This window comes from Tachyglossus aculeatus, chromosome 20 (genome assembly GCF_015852505.1).
Source record: "Tachyglossus aculeatus isolate mTacAcu1 chromosome 20, mTacAcu1.pri, whole genome shotgun sequence".
NCBI classification, from domain to species: Eukaryota; Metazoa; Chordata; class Mammalia; order Monotremata; family Tachyglossidae; genus Tachyglossus; species Tachyglossus aculeatus.
The window spans coordinates 866,592-885,064 of record NC_052085.1 but is presented as its reverse complement, the minus strand read 5'-3'; the positions used below and the strand labels follow the sequence as shown (position 1 = coordinate 885,064).

General features: G+C 53.9%; 1 protein-coding gene across 1 annotated transcript in view; it reads right to left on the bottom strand.

Moving 5' to 3' along the window:
* The window catches only part of FGF9 (fibroblast growth factor 9), a 29,554-nt gene extending 21,196 nt beyond the window's left edge, over positions 1–8,358 (bottom strand). The window contains exon 1 of the mRNA XM_038761888.1: positions 7,878–8,358. Coding sequence (XP_038617816.1) covers positions 7,878–8,154 — 277 coding nt within the window. The 5' untranslated portion in view covers positions 8,155–8,358. The remainder of the gene's footprint in view (positions 1–7,877) is intronic.
* Positions 8,359–18,473: the final 10,115 nt, after the last annotated feature.

The following is an 18,473-nucleotide window of genomic DNA, read 5'->3' as shown; positions in this document are numbered from 1 at the left end:
CAGGGGTGGCTGTGCCACTAGTGGTAACAATAACAACAATAAAAATTGTGGTATTTGTATACTGTGACACAGGCACTGAACTAAATGGTGGGTTACCTACAAATTAATCCGGTCCCACCCTCTAGTTTCATTTTTTACGGTATCTTTTAAGCGCTTACAATGCGTCACCACTGTTCTAAGCGCTGGGGTAGATACAAGTTAATTAGGTTGAACAAAGTCCCTGTCCCACATGGGGCTCACAGTCATCTCTCCCAGGAAGTGAAGCAGCAAGGACAATCCCTTCAAATGCCACACAGGGATTGTCGCCTCCAAGGTTCAGGCAGAGTGTGAAAACTTTAGGACGCAGACCGAGCCCATCTTCTCTAGTCCCTTCTTGCATTGTCCTTGCACTTGGATTTATGCCCTCTATTCACCCCTCCATCAACCCCTCAGCACTTATGTCCATATCTGTAATTTATTTATATTAATGTGCATCTCCCCCCCAGACTGTAAACTTGTTGTGGGCAAGGAATGTATCTACCACCTCTATTATATGGCTATACTGTGCTCTCCTAAGTGCTCCGGACAGTGGTCTGCACATAGTAAGTGTTTAAATACGACTGATTAATGAAACCAAAACTCACACCCGGTGCCAACCCCAGATGGGGACACTTGGAAACCTGGGAGCTATCTGTGGGTGTGGAAGATGGATTGGACAAACCTCCAACCTAGAGCTGAAAGTCCCTGGAGCCCCCAGAGCGGAGCGGTTCCCTCGCCATTGCCTCAGTCTTGCAGACACCCCCCGGGTGGGAGAATGGCTAAAGAGCCAGGACCACAGAACAAAGGTTACCAATTGGAGGGAGGAAAGGAAGGCAGCTAAGGGGGCAGCAGGGAGGGAAGATGGGCAAGTGGGCTGGCAGGAGGGCTAAAAGATGGGCAGGCAAACAGGACTAATTCTAGCCTGTTTAACAAATGGGGCCAGTTTCTGAAAGTAGGGGAGGCAAGCTGTCACCTCAGGGAGCTTTATGGCAGGAGGGAGTCACGGGGACTCTGTTAAAGATGCGACTGTCAGGCCCCCTTCAAAGATGGCAGCGGTGATCCGTGACACCAGTCTTGGAGCCGAGCTGCTCAGAGCGCTCGGGAGTGGTGGTGGAGTGGGAGGGCAGCCATTGGGAAACGCTCTTCTGCACAATGTCACTTGTGACATCGTGTTGTTTTGTGTGACACGGTGGTACCGTGGAGGCCGGAGGAGGAGGGGGAGAGGGGCACGAGGCAACTCCTATCGTGGCCATGTCTCCCTCTCTTTCTTGGCCAGAGACTCCCCATCCCTGGCTGGGTCTCCCCTACCCTGAGACACTTAGAGGGGCCTGTCTCTGTCCCCCAGGACAGAGATCAGACAGGCTGCAGCCGGCAGGTACGGGGACCCTTTCTTCTTGGCACTAAGCTTCCTCCTCCTCCCTTCTCCCGAGCACCCTCCTCTTTCCCCGCCAGGCTGCGGGCGCTGAAAGAAACTGGCTCAAAAAGCAGCCAGCTTCCTCCGGCCAAGCTAGCGGCCGCAAGGTCTGGGTCCAGCCGCCCGGGGCCCGAGGGCCTGTGCCCGGCTGCTCCCCGACCGGACCTCCGATCTTGGCAGCGAGGGTGGCTGCGGCCTCTGGGTCCCTGCATTGCTGCGGTCTCCGAGCGGGCTGGCGGGTCCCTGCATTGCTGCGGCTCTCTGCATTGCTGCGGGGTCACCTCCGGGCTCAGCAGCAGCTTTCCTGCAGCATCACCTAACGGGGCGGGGGGAGGGAGGGAGGAAAGGGGTGGCCATTGGCCCCGCAGGTGCCCTCGTTAAAAGCCCGCTCTCCCCGGCATCCTCCCAGCTCAGCCGGTCCGGTCCGGTCCAGTCCGCCCTTGGACCGGACTGTTCCCTGCTCCTAAACCCGGTTCCCACAGGAGCCCCTTCCTGGCGGCGGTGGGAGTGGTGGTGATCCCCCCTCCCTCCGCGCCCCACAACACTTGTGTATATGATAATGATAATGATGATGGCATTTGTTAAGCGCTTACTATGTGCAAAGCACTGTTCTAAGCACTGGGGGAGATACAAGGTGATCAGATTGTCCCACGTGGGGCTCACAGTCTTCATCCCCATTTTACAGATGAGGTAACTGAGGCCCAGAGAAATTAAGTGACTTGCCCAAAGTCACACAGCTGACAATTGGCAGAGTGGGGATTTGAACCCATGACCTCTGACTCCTAAACCCGGGCTCTTTCCACTGAGCCACGCTGCTTCTCTGATGGCATATAATGATGGCATTTGTTAAGCGCTTACTATGTGCGAAGCACTGTTCTAAGCGCTGGGGGGATACAAGGTGATCAAGTTGTCCCCTGAGGGGCTCGCAGTCTTCATCCCCATTTTACAGATGAGGGAACTGAGGCTCAGAGAAGTTAAGTGACTTCCCCAAGGTCACACAGCAGACATGTGGCGGAGCCAGGATTAGAACCCATGACTTCTGACTCCTAAACCCGGGCTCTTTCCACTGACCCACGCTGCTTCTCTAATGTCCATAACTATCATTCTATTTATTGATATGAACGCCTGTTTTACTCGTTCTGGTGTGCACGTATACCTCGAATTCTGTTTATTTAAACTAATGCTCTTGATGCCTGTTTGCTTGTTTGGATGCCCGTCTCCCCTTTTCTAGACTGTGAGCCCGTTGTGGGCAGAGATCTTCTCCCTTTGTGGCTGAATCGTACTTTCCAAGTGCTTAGTGCAGTGTGCTGCACACAGCGAGCGCTCAGTTCATTTATTCGGACTTATAGAGCGCTTACTGTGTGCAGAGCACTGTACTAAGCGCTTGGCACTGTACTAAGCGCTTGCTCAATGAATGGTGGTGGTTGTGACCTCCTCGGCAGAGGCTGTCTGCAGCTTCCCGAGCTTGTACCTTGCCGACGCAAGGCACATGCCCCCCTCCCCATTCCGGTCTACACCGCCGCCCTTGCCAGCTCTCCCCTCCTCCAGCGTGGCTCAGTGGAAAGAGCCCGGGCTTTGGAGTCAGAGGTCATGGGTTCTAATCCCAACTTGGCCAATTATAATAATGATGGCATTTGTTAAGCGCTTACTATGTGCAAAGCACTGTTCTAAGTGCTGGGGGGATACAATGTGATCAAGTTGTCCCACGTGGGGCTCACAGTCTTAATCCCCATTTTTACAGATGAGGTAACTGAGGCTCAGAGAAGTTAAGTGACTTGCCCAAGGTCACACAGCAGACTTGTGGTGGAGCCGGGATTCGAACCCATGACCTCTGACTCCAAAGCCCGGGCTCTTTCCACTGAGCTACGCTGCTTGTCAGCTGTGTGACTTTGGGCAAATCACTTCACTTCTCTGGGCCTCAGTTACCTCATCTGTAAAATGGGGAGTAAGACTGTGAGCCCCGCGTGGGACAACCCGATCACCATGTAACCTCCCCAGCGCTTAGAACAGTGCTTTGCACATAGTAAGCGTTTAATACCATCATCATTATTATTATTACACGGCTGCCAAATAGGAAGCGCTTATAAATGCCATTATTATTATTATCCCCGTTACAGAGTTTCTAGATTCCCAGTAAATCCTCCTTGGGGGGTGATGGATGGGTTCAAACTAAGTGTCCGGGCGGGGCAGGGTGCGGCCCGGGCTGGGTTAGACTTTATTCCGGTCCCGGGCCCCGCACCGCACCCCGAGGGCGCGGGAAATCCGCAAGGCCGCGGGCTGCGGGGGGAAAAACGGCAAACTGAGGCCCAGGAGCCCCGCTCCCTGCCAGGGCAGGGATGGGGGCGCGGGCGGCGTTGGAGGACGGGGCATCTTCTACCACCCATGCGAATGGGAAACAAAAAAGTGAGTTCTAATCCTGGAAAGTAGCTTGGCAACAGTCCCCCTCCCTGCCACTCTCCCATCTTCCTTTCTCTCTCTCTCTCTCTCTCTCCCATGTAATCATGGTATTTCTTAAGCGCTTACTATGTGCCAAGCACTGTTCTGAGCGCTGGGGTAGATGCAAGGTAATTAGGTTGTCCCACGTGGGGCTCGCAGTCTTAATCCCCATTTTACAGATGACAGAACTGAGGCCCAGAGAAGTGAGGTGACTTGCCCAAAGTCACACTGCTGACAAGTGGTGGAGCCGGGATTAGAACCCACGACCTCTGACTCCCAAGCCCGGGTTCTTTCCACTTAGCCATATATATGCAGGTATATATATATACATATATTATATGCTTATATGTAAAATGGGGATGAAGACTGTAAGCCCCCCGTGGGACAATCTGGTCATCTTGTAACATCCCCAGAGCTTAGAACAGTGCTTCGCGTATAGTAAGCACTTAATAAATGCCGTGATTATCATTATTATTATATGGATATAAAATCTCCCTCTCCAAGGCCCCCTCCTTCCTCTCCCCCTCCTCCCCCTCTCCAACCCCCCGCCTTACCTCCTTCCCTTCCCCACAGCACCTGTATATATGTATATATGTTTGTACGTATTTATTACTCTATTGATTTATTTTACTTGTACATATCTATTCTATTTATTTTATTAATATGTTTTGTTCTCTGTCTCCCCCTTCTAGACTGTGAGCCCACTGTTGGGTAGGGACCGTCTCTACATGTTGCCAACTTGGACTTCCCAAGCGCTTAGTACAGTGCTCTGCACACAGTAAGCGCTCAATAAATACGATTGATGATGATGATGATATTGATTTATTTTACTTGTACATATCTATTCTATTTATTTTATTTTGTTAATATGTTTTGTTCTCTGTCTCCCCCTTCTAGACTGTGAGCCCACTGTTGGGTAGGGACCGTCTCTACATGTTGCCAACTTGGACTTCCCAAGCGCTTAATACAGTGCTCTGCACACAGCAAGCGCTCAATAAATACGATTGATGATGATGATGATGATGATATTGATTTATTTTACTTGTACATATCTATTCTATTTATTTTATTTTGTTAATATGTTTTGCCCTCTGTCTCCCCCTTCTAGACTGTGAGCCCACTGTTGGGCAGGGACCGTCTCTCTATGTTGCCAACTTGGACTTCCCAAGCGCTTAGTCCAGTGCTCTGCACACAGTAAGCGCTCAGTAAATACGATCGATTGATTGGATCCCGCAACAAGGTGGATGCTCTCAAATCTAGGGATGGACCAGCCCCAACACGCACATCCATGAAGCAGGGAGAGAGGTGGGTGGGGGGAAATCGGTGCAGCGCGCGTGGGCACATAAAAGGAGGGGGCTGAAGACTACAGTTGGTCCAGGAGGAAGACTGCTGGCTTTTTCGGATGCGGCTGGCAACCCACTTTTAAAAATAGACGGTCCGAGCATGTGCAGGGCAGAGAGAAGCGGCCTAGTGAGGGAGAAGGAGGAGCCGCAGCAGCAGGTGGTGCAGCTAGGACCCTGCGGAGCCCGGCCGGGCGAGAGAGGCGTTGCCTACGCCTCCCGCCCGAAGCGGCCAAGACACCTGCTAGGGCGACGGGAGCTGTCCGGCCTGGTCCGGCTCGGTCCGGCCCGGTCCGGCCCGGTCCGGCCCAGCTCGGCCCGCAGCGCTCCCCGATGCTCGGCCCTCCATCCGCAAGGGCGTGCGCACCCCCTCTCTCTTTTCTGCATTTCCAGCCTCGATCCTGGGCAAGGCTGCTGGAAGGAGAACAAGATAGCAGCCCGAACTCCTTCCTTCTTTCATTCATCATCATCATCAATCGTATTTATTGAGCGCTTACTATGTGCGGAGCACTGGACTAGGCGCTTGGGAAGTACAAATTGGCAACATATAGAGACAGTCCCTACCCAACAGCGGGCTCACAGTCTAAAAGGGGGAGGATTCATTCATTCATTCATTCGGTCGTACGTATTGAGTGCTTACTGTGTGCGGAGCACTGGACTAAGCGTTTGCGAAGTCCAAGTTGGCAACGTCCAGAGACGGTCCCTACCCAACAGCGGGCTCACAGTCTAGAAGGGGGAGACAGACAACAATACATATTAACCAAATAAAATGAATAAATACGTACAAATAGAGTAATAAATACGTACAAACCCCCTCGTCCCCCTCTCCATCCCCCCCCCCCATTTTACCTCCTTCCCTTCCCCACAGCACCTGTATATATGTTGGTACATATTTATTTCTCTATTTATTTATTTTACTTGTACATATCTATTCTATTTATTTTATTTTCTTGGTATGTTTGGTTTTGCTCTCTGTCTCCCTCTTTTAGACTGTGAGCCCACTATTGGGTAGGGACTGTCTCTATATGTTGCCAATTCGTACTTCCCAAGCGCTTAGTACAGTGCTCTGCACACAGTAAGCGCTCAATAAATGCGACTGATGATGATACAGACATACATATATACAGGTGCTGTGGGGAGGGGAAGGAGGTAAGGCGGGGGGGGATGGGGAGAGGAAGGAGGGGGCTCAGTGTGGGAAGGCCTCTCAGTAGGGCGGAAGAGGGCTAGCTTGGAGGATGTGCGGGGGGCGAGGCAGGGAAACAGTGTTCCCACCCGAGCGCAGACTGGTGCAGGACGTGGGTTTCTCCCGTGGGAGAGAGGGGTACGGGATGGGGCCTGAACAGAAGGGAGCTCGGCTGGTTGGGCCCGGTCCCCGCTCCCTCCCGGAGATGTCATCTTTGCTGCCCTGGAGGCAGAGGGCCGGGAGGCCTGTTCCTGGGCTCCCTGCACCTACTGGGCGATCAGTCCCCCAAGCCGGCATTATCGACAACCCCCAGAGCCGTACAGCAGTTAGATCTTATTCAACATCTGGCGTTAAAGCATGCAGGACAGAATCACCACAGGACTTCGCTTTTACGACCTAGTTTAAGTGCTGTCAGGTGGGTTCACTCAAAAGTTAACTCCTTCCAACAGTCTAGTGGCCCAAACTAACGCTAAGGGGGAAAAAGGGGGGGGGGGAGGGGAGACCGACGGTCCCCTCTCCCTCCTCCCTCTTCCTGCCCCAAAGGGCCTCAGTTCCTTTAATTTGTCCTGCTGGGTTTTTAAGGCCGCACTGGCCACCAGGCCCGGGTGACACGTGTGTGTATTTGTGTATATGTGTCCAGGCACTTAAAGGAGGCTGAAGCCGTGAGCCCTCCCGTCTGCAGCCTTCGATGCTGACTCACAAAATAGCGTCCTCTGGAAATGAAATCTTCGGAATGCTCTTTAAAATTAGCTCCCAGCTTCACACACGCACACACACACACACACACACACACACATCGAGACAGAGAGAGAGGGAGGGAATGCCAGGAAATCCGTATTTCACTTCCTTGCTATGGAAATTGAAGAGTCCGGATCCTAACTGGATTGGTACCTGCGAGAGGAAATCCCTACCTAGTCGGCTTTCCCCCTTGCTGAAGTTACCCCCCGGCCCCTCCCGTCTCTAACCCGACTCTCTCGGCATCCCCCCCTCCACCCCCGGGGACTCGCACCAGGAAAAGACAATCCGCTCAGTTCACCACCCCGGCAGCTCGCTCGTGTGGGCAACCCAACAGAACAACAACTGTTTCTGAATTTGGCTTCGGGAAGATAGCCACTCCCCGCAGGAAGCGGGATGTATTTTAAGTTTTTCAGTGGCTAATGATTAAAACCTCGTAAGTCGCGGAATCGGCCGGCTCGCGGCGGCGATTTGCTAACCACCGCCTTCCCATCCATCGGGCGGCCCCGAGGAGAGGGGGCATCTCGGCCCCTGCTTTAATAAACTCCCACCCTCCCAGCGCTCTGGGCCCTGCAGTTCGACCCGGAGGCACGTCCTTAGGTGGCTAAAGAGCCCCCCAAATCCCAACCCCACCATCCAACCTCCCCCCCAAAAGACCCCGGGGGTGCGGGGGCGGGGATCCCGCCTCGCCCTCCGCCCTCGAGGGCCTGGCACTGAGAGGAGGCCCGGGCGGGTTTCCCGGTGCACCTACCGAATCGGCTGTGGTCTTGCCGGGTGCCCTGGATGGTGCCATTGGGGAAGATTTCCAAGTGAAAGCCAGTCCTGCAGTAGAGCTGCCTCCTCCTGAGAATCCCCTTTAAGTGATCCAGGTCCGTGACGGCAGGTCCCCGGGGCAGGGCCCCCGCCTCCGCCGGGCCCAGGTGGTCTCTCAGCAGCCCCGGGCTGTCCGCCGGCAGGACGGGCACGTTCCCGAAAGGGGCCGCGTCCTGCACCCCGAAATAGTTTCCAACTTCGCCCAGGGGAGCCATGGGGAGGCCCTGCTTCCAGAGAGCGGGGAAGAACAATGGTGAGGGTCGGTCGGTGGCAGTCCCCGGCGGGCTCTGCCCCCACTTGGCTTCCCCCGCCGGGAAAGGCCTCCTTCTTTCAATCCATCCGACGCACGGGGAGGAAAGTCACCGGCCGCCCTCCCTAGCGCGGGTTCAAGGTCAAACCACCGAGAGTCTACGAAAGCACCACTTCGGCCCGGCGCCCTGACATATTGATAAACACGTCCCGCGCGTGTGTGCCTGTGTGTGTGCGGGTGGGTGGGTGGGTGGATCCCTATAGGTGCGGTCCGGTCGCTCTTCAGCCCACGAGGGCAGCAATCCCCATCTGCTTCGAGGCCGGAATGACCCCCGGCAGGTCCGGCGCCCGGGCCTTATCCCGGGGGGGTTTTTTAGGCTGCACCGGGCTGCGTCAGGATTTCTGGATTCTGCCCGCAGGAAGGCATGCGCCGTCCTCACTCCCTAACGGGCTCTGCGGGCATCAGCGAGGAGCCTTAAGGGAGGAGGAGGCGGAGGAGCCCTCAGGAGAAGGATGCCCCCTCCCTCGCCCCCGCGGGAGGGAGGGAAAAGCGACGGGGGGAGGATGAGGTTGGGCCGTCCGGATCCGGGCCCCCGGCATGCTGCGGAGGGTCAGCGGGCCAACGGGGCCCGGGGGCGGGCGGCCTGGGCCCGGGGCCCCGCGGCCCGGCTGCGGGCCCGGCCCTGGCGAAGGCCCCGGAACAGGTGTCGACGCTGCGGGGCGGCCGCCGGGCCGAGGCTGTCGTCCAGCCGGAGCGGCGGCTTCCCGCGGGGGAGCTCCATCCAGGAGGCGGAGTGGCGCAGGAAGACACATTGGGCTGGGTTTAAGGTAGCCCCGACTGCCTGCCCGCCGCCGGCACGGACGAGACTTCTGCGAGGTCCTAGCGCTCGCCCGGGCCCGCCGCCCGCGCCGCCCCGAGCCCCCCAGCCCGGGCCCCGCCCAACCAGCAAGAATGACTCCATTCAGTAAGCGCTGACTCTCTGCAGACCACTGCGCCGGGGAGGTTACGGGGGGGGGGGGGGGTTCACAGTCTTAATCCCCATTGTACAGAAGGGGGAACTGAGGCCCGGAGAAGGGAGGTGACTCGCCCAAAGTCACCCAGCTGCCAAGCGGTGGAACGCGGATTCGAACCCATGACCTTATGTTGCCAACTTGTACTTCCCAAGCCCTTAGTACAGGGCTCTGCCCACAGAAAGCGCTCAATAAATATGATTGATTGATTGATTGATTGATTGATGACCTCTGACTCCAAAGCCTGGGCTCTTTCCACTGAGCCACGCTGCTTCTCGAAGACCCAAAGGCCCCACGCCCCCCCTCGCCCCCCAGCCCGGGCCCCGCCCAAACAACAAGAATGACGGCATTTAGTAAGCGCCTACTATGTGCAAAGCACTGTTCTAAGCGCTGGGGAGGTTACAAGGTGATCAGGTTGTCCCACTGAGGGCGGGCTCACCGTCTTAATCCCCATTTTACAGAAGAGGGAACTGAGGCCCGGAGAAGGGAGGTGACTCGGCCAAAGTCACCCAGTTGCCAAGCGGTGGAGTCGGGATTCGAACCCATGACATCTGACTCCAAAGCCCGGGCTCTTTCCACTGAGCCACGCTGCTTCTCGAAGGCCCAAAGGCCCCACGTCACCCCTCGCCCCCCAGCCCGGGCCCCGCCCAAACAGCAAGAATGACAGCATTTAGTAAGCGCTTACTGTGTGCAGAGCACTGCGCTGGGGAGGTTACGAGGTGATCGGGTTGTCTCACCGTGGGGGGGGGGTGGGGAGTTCACAGTCTTAATCCCCATTTTACAGAAGAGGGAACTGAGGCCCGGAGAAGGGAAGTGACTCTCGCCCAAAGTCACCCAGTTGCCAAGCGGTGGAGCCGGGATTCGAACCCATGACCTTATGTTGCCAACTTGTACTTCCCAAGAGCTTAGTACAGGGCTCTGCACACAGTAAGCGCTCAACAAATACGATTGATTGATTGATTGATGACCTCTGACTCCAAAGCCCGGGCTCTTTCCACTGAGCCACGCTGCTTCTCGAAGACTCAAAGGCCCCACGCCGCCCCGAGCCCCCCAGCCCGGGCCCCGCCCAAACAACAAGAATGACGGCATTTAGTAAGCGCTTACTCTGCGCAGAGCACTGTTCTAAGCGCTGGGGAGGTTACAAGGTGATCAGGTTGTCCCACCGTGGGGGCCTCCCCATTTTACAGAAGAGGGAACTGAGGCCCGGAGAAGGGAGGTGACTCGCCGAAAGTCACCCAGTTGCCAAGCGGTGGAGCCGGGATTCGAACCCATGACCTCTGACTCCAAAGCCCGGGCTCTTTCCACTGAGCCACGTTGCTTCTCGAAGACCGAAAGGCCCCACGCCACCCCTCGCCCCCCAGCCCGGGCCCCGCCCAAACAGCAAGAATGACGGCATTTAGTAAGCGCTTACTCTGTGCAGAGCACTGTTCTAAGCGCTGGGGAGGTTACAAGGTGATCGGGTTGTCCCACCGGAGGGGGCTCACAGTCTTAATCCCCATTTTACAGAAGAGGGAACTGAGGCCCGGAGAAGGGAAGTGACTCGCCCAAAGTCACCCAGTTGCCAAGCAGTGGAGCCGGGACTCGAACCCATGACCTCTGACTCCAAAGCCCGGGCTCTTTCCACTGAGCCACGCTGCTTCTCAAAGGCCCCCGGGGACGGGAGGGCGCGGGGGCGGCCCCTCGGGCCCAGAGGGCGGTGAGCCCGCTGTTGGGTAGGGGCCGTCTCTATCAATCAATCATATTTATTGAGCGCTTACTGTGTGCAGAGCACTGTACTAAGCGCTTCGCACTGTTCTACAGAGAAGCACCGTGGCTCGGTGGAAAGAGCCCGGGCTTTGGAGTCAGAGGTCATGGGTTCGAATCCCGGCTCCACCGCTTGGCAACTGGGTGACTTTGGGCGAGTCACTTCACTTTTCCGGGCCTCAGTTACCTCATCTGGAAAATGGGGATTAGGAGTGTTAGCCCCACGTGGGACAACCTGATCACCTTGTAACCTCCCCAGCGCTTAGAACAGTGCTTTGCACGTAGTGAGCGCTTAATAAATGCCATCATTATTATTCTTATCTGTTGCCAACTTGTACTTCCCAAGCGCTTAGTACGGTGCTCTGCACACAGTAAGCGCTCAATAAATACGACTGAATGAATGAATGAATCCGGTCCTGGGGAGGGGGCGAGGTCCCCGCAGCCAGGGGACGGCGTTGGGCCGCGTCGGAGGGGTCGAAACGGGCCGGCGACCCCTCCTCGCTTCTTTCCGTTCATGGGTTCAAATCCCGGCTCCGCCAACTGTCAGCTGTGTGACTTTGGACAAGTCACTTCACGTCTCTGGGCCTCAGTTCCCTCATCTGGAAAATGGGGACTAAGACTGTGAGCCCCCCGTGGGACAACCTGATCAACTTGTAACCTCCCCAGCGCTGCTCCAGGCCCCGGCCTGCACCGGTTATTCCCCCCCACCTTCCCCGGTGCCACCGCAGGAGGTGGTTGGCGGGAGCGGCCGCAGGCCTGGGAATTTTTATTTTTGATGGCATTTATTAAGCGCGTTCTATGTGCAAAGCACTATTCTAAGCGCCGGGGAGGTTACCAGGTGATCAGGTTGTCCCACGGGGGGCTCACAGTCTTCATCCCCACTTGACAGATGAGGGAATTGAGGCCCAGAGAAGTTAAGTGACTTGCCCAAAATCACACAGCTGACAAGTGGCGGAGCAAGGATTTGAACCCATGACCTCTGACTCCAAAGCCCGGGCTCTTTTCCACTGAGCCACGCTCCCACGCCCGGGGACACCCGGCCCGGGGGGCGGGAGACGTGACTCGAGGGTCTCCCTCCCGGAGAGCCAGGGGCAGGGACCCCAGTGGGTGGGCGCATTGTGGCTCAGTGGAGTCACGAGGTCGTGGGTTCAAATCCAGCCCCCTCCACTTGTCAGCTGTGTGACTATGGGCAAGTCACTTAACTTCTCTGGGCCTCAGTTACCTCGTCTGTCAAACGGGGATGAAGACTGTGAGCCCCCCGTGGGACAACCTGATCACCTGGTCACCTCCCCGGCGCTTAGAACAGTGCTGCGCACATAGTAAGCGCTTAATAAATGCCATTATTATTATTATTATTATTATTATTATTATTAGGGAGAGCGGGAGCAGGGGGCGGCGGCAGCTGTTTCTCCAACTCGGCTGCGGATCCTCACGGGGAAACCTCGTTTTCAGCCCCAAGACTTCGAACAAGTTTCCGAGAGCGGCAGCCGGGCGGGGGGCGCGGGGGCCGGGGAGGGGAAGGAGGAGCAACCCGCTGCAGGGACAGAGACAGAGAGAGAGTGTGTGTGTATATGTGTATTCATTAATTCACTCATTCAATCGTATTTATTGAGCGCTTCCTGGGTGCAGAGCGCTGTACTGAGCGCTTGGGAAGCACAAGACAGCAATAAAGAGAGGCAGTCCCTTCCCCCCACGGGCTTACAGTCCATCATCATCATCATCAATCGTATTTATTGAGCGCTTACTATGTGCAGAACACCGTACTAAGCGCTTGGGAAGTACAAATTGGCAACATACAGAGACAGTCCCTACCCAACAGTGGGCTCACAGTCTAAAAGGGGGAGACGGACAACAAAAGCAAACATACTAACAAAATAAAATAAATAGGATATGTACAAATAAAATAGATAGAGTAAAAAATATGTACAAACATATATACATATATACAGGTGCTGTGGGGAAGGGAAGGAGGTAAGATGGGGGGGATGGAGAGGGGGACGAGGAGGAGAGGAAGGAAGGGGCTCAGTCTGGGAAGGCCTCCTGGAGGAGGTGAGCTCTTAGCAGGGCCTTGAAGGGAGGAAGAGAGCTAGCTTGGCGGATGGGCAGAGGGATGGGCAGTCCAGCGTCGGCAGCCGCACCTAAGCCCGTTCCTGGGTAGGGACCGTCTCCATATGTTGCCGATTTGTACCTCAAAAGCGCTCAGTCCAGTGCTCTGCACCCAGTAAGCGCTCAATAAATACGATTGAGTGAATGAATGAACTAAGGGATTCGAGTCCGCCGCGCAGCCTGCAGGTGGGCCGCTCTTGCCCCCTCCCGGTGCCCCTGCTGGAGTTTATTAATAATAATAATAATAATGATGATGATGATGGTAGTATTTGTTTAGCACTTCCTATGTGCCAAGAACTGTTCTGAGCGCTGGGATAGATGCAAGGTGATCAGATTGTCCCATTTGGGGCTCACAGTCTTGATCCCCATTTTACAGATGAGCCAACTGAGGCCCAGAGAAGTGAAGTGACTTGCCCAAAGTCACACTAGTGGCTGAGTCGGGATTAGAACCCACGACCTCAGACTCCCCAGCCCGGGCTCTTTCCACTGAGCCACACTGAGCACGGGCTTGGGAGTCAGAGGTCGTGGCTTCTAATCCCGACTCTGCCACTCGTCAGCTGTGTGACTTTGGGCAAGTCACTTCTTGAGGGAAGGGATCGTGTCACCTAACTCTATTGTACTTTCCCTAGCATCAAGCACCACGCTCTACACACAGGCACTCAAGAAATACTATTTGTTGATTCAGAAGCAGCTTGGCTCAGCAGAAAGAGCACAGGCTTTGGAGTCAGAGGTCATGGGTTCAAATTCCTGCTCCGCCAGTTGTCAGCTGTGTGACAACTTGTACTCCCCAAGCGCTTAGTACAGTGCTCTGCACACAGTAAGCACTCAATAAATACGACTGATTGATTGATTGACTTTGGGCAAGTCACTTAATTTCTCTGGACCTCAGTTACCTCATCTGTAAAATGGGGATTAAGATTGTGAGCCCCACATGGGACAACCTGATCACCTTGTATCCCCCCAGCGCTTAGAACAGTGCTTTGCACACAGTAAGCGCTTAACAAATACCATCATTATTATTATTATTTATTTGACCGATTGATTGATCGTGTCCCCTGGCCTGCTACGTGACCTCGGGCAAGTCGCCTAACACCTCTGGACCTCTGGTTTCTCATTTGGAAAATGGGGATAATAGAGTAGTTCTTGCCTCTGCCTCCCTCGAAGGCATGTTGTGAAGGCCAGAATGAGATGGGTCACGTGAAGGCTTGTGTAGGAAATAATCCCGCGCTTTGAATTCAAGGTAAGATGAGAATTCTCCCAGTCTTCAAATCAACTGCGGGGCCTCAGAGGGCACAGGCCAGTGTGAGAGAGTTTGCTTATGTCACAATATTATTCTCGTTCTTGAAAACAGATTACACTGCAAAAGGGAATGGCCCATGGGGAGATGTCGCTTTGGAGAGGGGTCCTGTTCACCTCTCTGCCTTCTGCCCATTGAGTTCCTCCCAAGTCCCCTCTTCCCTGGTGATTCTCCTCCTGCCGTCCCTTCAGATCTCCCTTGGGGCTGCTCAGATTCTGCCCTGGGCGGGTCATTCTTTCAGTGAATTTATTGAGCGCTTACTGTGTGCAGAGCACTGTACTAAGCGCTTGGGAAGTACAAATCAGCAGCAGAGAGAGACAGTCCCTACCCCACAACGGGCCCACAGTCCCCAGTGCCTCTGTCCTCTTCCCTTCCCTTCCCCGCTTCTCCTCTTTTTCATGCTGTAGCAGTGCCCCCTCCCCTCGTGGAGTTCCGGAGCCGTCTCCAAGGCAACGATCCCGATGTCTGGGGCCGTGCCATCAGTGGTGAAGGTTTCTGACCAAAGAACCACCTAGGGCTTCCCGTGGGGTGGATGGGCTCGGCAGGATTCCTGAAAAAAATTGGTTAACGCGGGTAGCAAAGACCATAGCGACCCCGAGGTGGCAATCCTGGCAACCCCCTACCAGGTCATGGTGTTCTGGTACCCAGCATCGGCAGTAGACTGTGTGCCCCTTGGCCATCAGTGGGCCCTGCAGGTAAAACACTTTGCCATGTGCTGCCCCGCTGCCCACCTACTTTCCCATGGCGCCCCGTGCCCCAGGGAGAACCTGACAGGGAGGGGCAAGAGAGTGTGCAATCAGTTCTTCTGCACGGATTCTTGGCTGGGGATGGGAGGTGGGGGTCCTCTGGACCCCTACAGCTCCTATTTGGACACTTTTCCAAACTGCCATGCTGCTCACCCACCACCGCCCGGGACCCTGTTCTGGGCAAGCCTGCTGGGAGAGGCTGCCCCTGGAGAGGTGGAATGGAGAACAGACAATCAATCAATCAATCAATCAATCAATCGTATTTATTGAGCGCTTACTGTGTGCAGAGCACTGTACTAAGCTCTTGGGAAGTACAAGTTGGCAACATATAGAGACAGTCCCTACCCAACAGTGGGCTCACAGTCTAGAAGGGGGAGACAGAGAACAAAACCAAACATATTAACAAAATAAAATAAATAGAATAGATATGTACAAGTAAAATAAATAAATAAATAGAGTAATAAATATGTACAAACATATATACATATATATGTATATACAGACAAGACAACCAAGAGAGCAAAGAAGGGGTCTCGGGCGGAATGGGAGGCTGAAATGGGGTAGGAGTAGTAGAATGAATTTGCAGGTTTGAACTGTGTAGAATTGTGAGCACTGGAATCAATCAATAATATCTATTAAGTGCTTACTTTGTGCAGAGCAGTGTACTAAGCATTTGGAAGAGTACCATAGAGTTAGCAGACACGAACTACGCCTGAAGGGAGCTTTTTGGAAAGTAGAGGGAATTGAGAAAAGAAAATGGGTAAGGGGAAAGGCAAGGGAGACACATCTTTCAGCTGTTGTCTTTTCTCACCAGTGTAGAATTGTGAGCACTGGAATCAATCAACAGTATCTATTAAGTGCTTACTCTATGCAGAGCAGTGTACTAAGCATTTGGAAGAGTTGCATAGAGTTAGCAGACACAAACTATGCCTGCAGGGAGCTTTTTGGAAAGTAGAGGGAATTGAGAAAAGAAAATGGGTAAGGAGAAAGGCAAAGGAGAGACATCTTTCAGCTGTTGTCTTTTCTCACTAGTGTTCTAATTCCACTTTTATTCATTGTTTTATCCACTTCTCTCCCCCTTCAATGCCAGGAGGGGCAGGAAGAGGGGGAGCAAAGAGCTAGAGATCATAATGATTATCATTATGGAATTTATTAAGCAGTTACTATATGGTAAGGGCTTTCTATGTGCTAAATCCTGGGGTTGATACAAGGTTATGAGATTGGATACAGTCAAGGGTTGGGTCTAATTCTCATCTGTGTAATTTTTTTTCCGAGTGTTTGGTATAGTGCTTTACACACAATAGGCTCTTAGTAAATACCAATGAATAAATGAATGAATGAAGATATTCCATGCACTAAGACATGGCAAGCACTCTCCAACCTCTTTATTCTATGCCAAACACTCAGGGAAAAAAAAGGAAACCGGTAGCATTCCCCCCGTCAGCCCGCACAGGCGGAGGGGGTTTGCCTGTGAGAACAGAGTCGTTTCTCCAACCCCCACCCAGCCAGAGAGTCCCAGGAGAGCGGTTGTTGCCAGTCAGGGGCCGAGACTGCAGCCACGAGTGAGGGGAAATTCTTGGGTGAGTTCCCTGGCGAGTCTTTGTGTGTTGACCTCCCGGCCCCCCACCCCTGGTGAGGAGAGGCGGCTGAACATCCCTGCACAGACACTATTGCAAAATGGTCGGAGCGGAATGTGTCTCCTGTTAGGAGATGAGTGATCATGTCTGGGTTTGCCTCGAAAGCAAAATGGGAGCAGAAAAAAGATTCTATGAAGACTCAGTGTCCCCACAACCACCCTCAGCGCTTGTCTCTTTGATTTCCATCCTTAGCAACTTATGTACAGAGGGACATTGAATTATTTAATCAGTTCTTTCATCCTGACACAGTCACGCTACTATCGATCGTTGTTCTTCCTCCCGCTCTCCTCATCTGTAAGAAGTATTTGTCTCTCTCCCCAATTAGGGTGTAAGCTCCTTGAGGTCAGGGAACATGTGTCTTATTGCTGTTGTACTCTCTCAAGAGTTCAGTACTTTCCCAGTGGGAACTCAGTATAATGCAGGTCACTCGGTAACATCCAGTACATTGTGCATTCAGCAGCACTCAGTACAGTGCTGGTGCACTCGGTAGTCCTCAGTACAGTATTGGTGCTCTCAACAGTCCTCCGTAGGGCGCTGGGGCACTTACGAACCCGCAGGACAGCACTGGACATTCGGTAGCCCTCAGTAAATAGAAATGGTCAGTGGATATGCTGGACAATCAATCTGCCTTCCAATAAGCAAGGATCTAGGCAGCCCAGTTGAGGAGAAAACCTGTGTGCCCTTCAAGGGGAGCCCAGATCTCACCTGCCCTCTGAAAGAGGAAGTGTTTGCCACACCCCTGGGTGGTTCACTTGGCTGGGTGTAGGCCGGGAAGGGCAGAGGGAGTTGTCTCTGCAACATCCTCTATCTCCAGAAGATGTGCAAAAATGGGAATAGGACAGTTCCACTGTTCTTCAGGATGACAGGGTTCTAGGGCCTCCAGGCAGATGGCAACATCGTTGATCACATCTTTCCTACCGTCCAATTCAGAGGAGCCCTTTGAAACAGAGCGACACTGAGCCTGTTGGAACTTGCCAGTCGTGTTTGAGGTTTCTTCTCCACGTCGCTGTAACTCGATCGTGCCCCTATTGTGAAGGTGGTTCCATATTTGGGATTATTGACTTAAGGGTTGGGTGGTTTACCGCATTGGGCATTGACTAAAAAATGCATAACGTGGACGATTCCTTAGCTCTCCGGATCCAGGAGTGGGCAAGGACCCCGCCTGGAGATGGATGTGCCATCTTTGAAGATTTCTGCCCAGGTGGATGGATTTCACCACGTGACTTCCCACCAGCTGAGTTCTTCAAAGACGTGGCCCATTTTCCGTGCAAATCGGGACACTTTGTGTCATTGTGTCACAGTTGCGTCACTGTGCAAATTAGCCAGATAAAACGATGGATGTGAGACTTTTCAGAGTCTCTCTCTAGGTCGCCTAATCTTAGGGAAGGTTTCCTCTCCGAAGACACTACCATGTGACCAGAAGCAGGAACAGGCATGGGTAAAGAGAATCGCCAAGGTGCATTTGCTGAATACTAGCCAAGTGAACCCCGTCCTCCAAGAGCATGGGGCTGCATTCTTGCAGACCAAGTTAGAGAGAACTCGAACCGTCGCCCTCTCCGTATCCTCCGCTGCACCTATGCCCACGACTGTCTCTCCCTACACTGTGGCCCTCTGCATTTAGACAGGCTCATCCTGCCGACTCACGTTCCCTGATTCCCTGGCAGTGTCCGTCCAAATAATTGTGCCGCTGACCTGATCTGCCAAGTGCTTTAACAAGCTTCATTTCCATTCCCTGAAAATAGGGG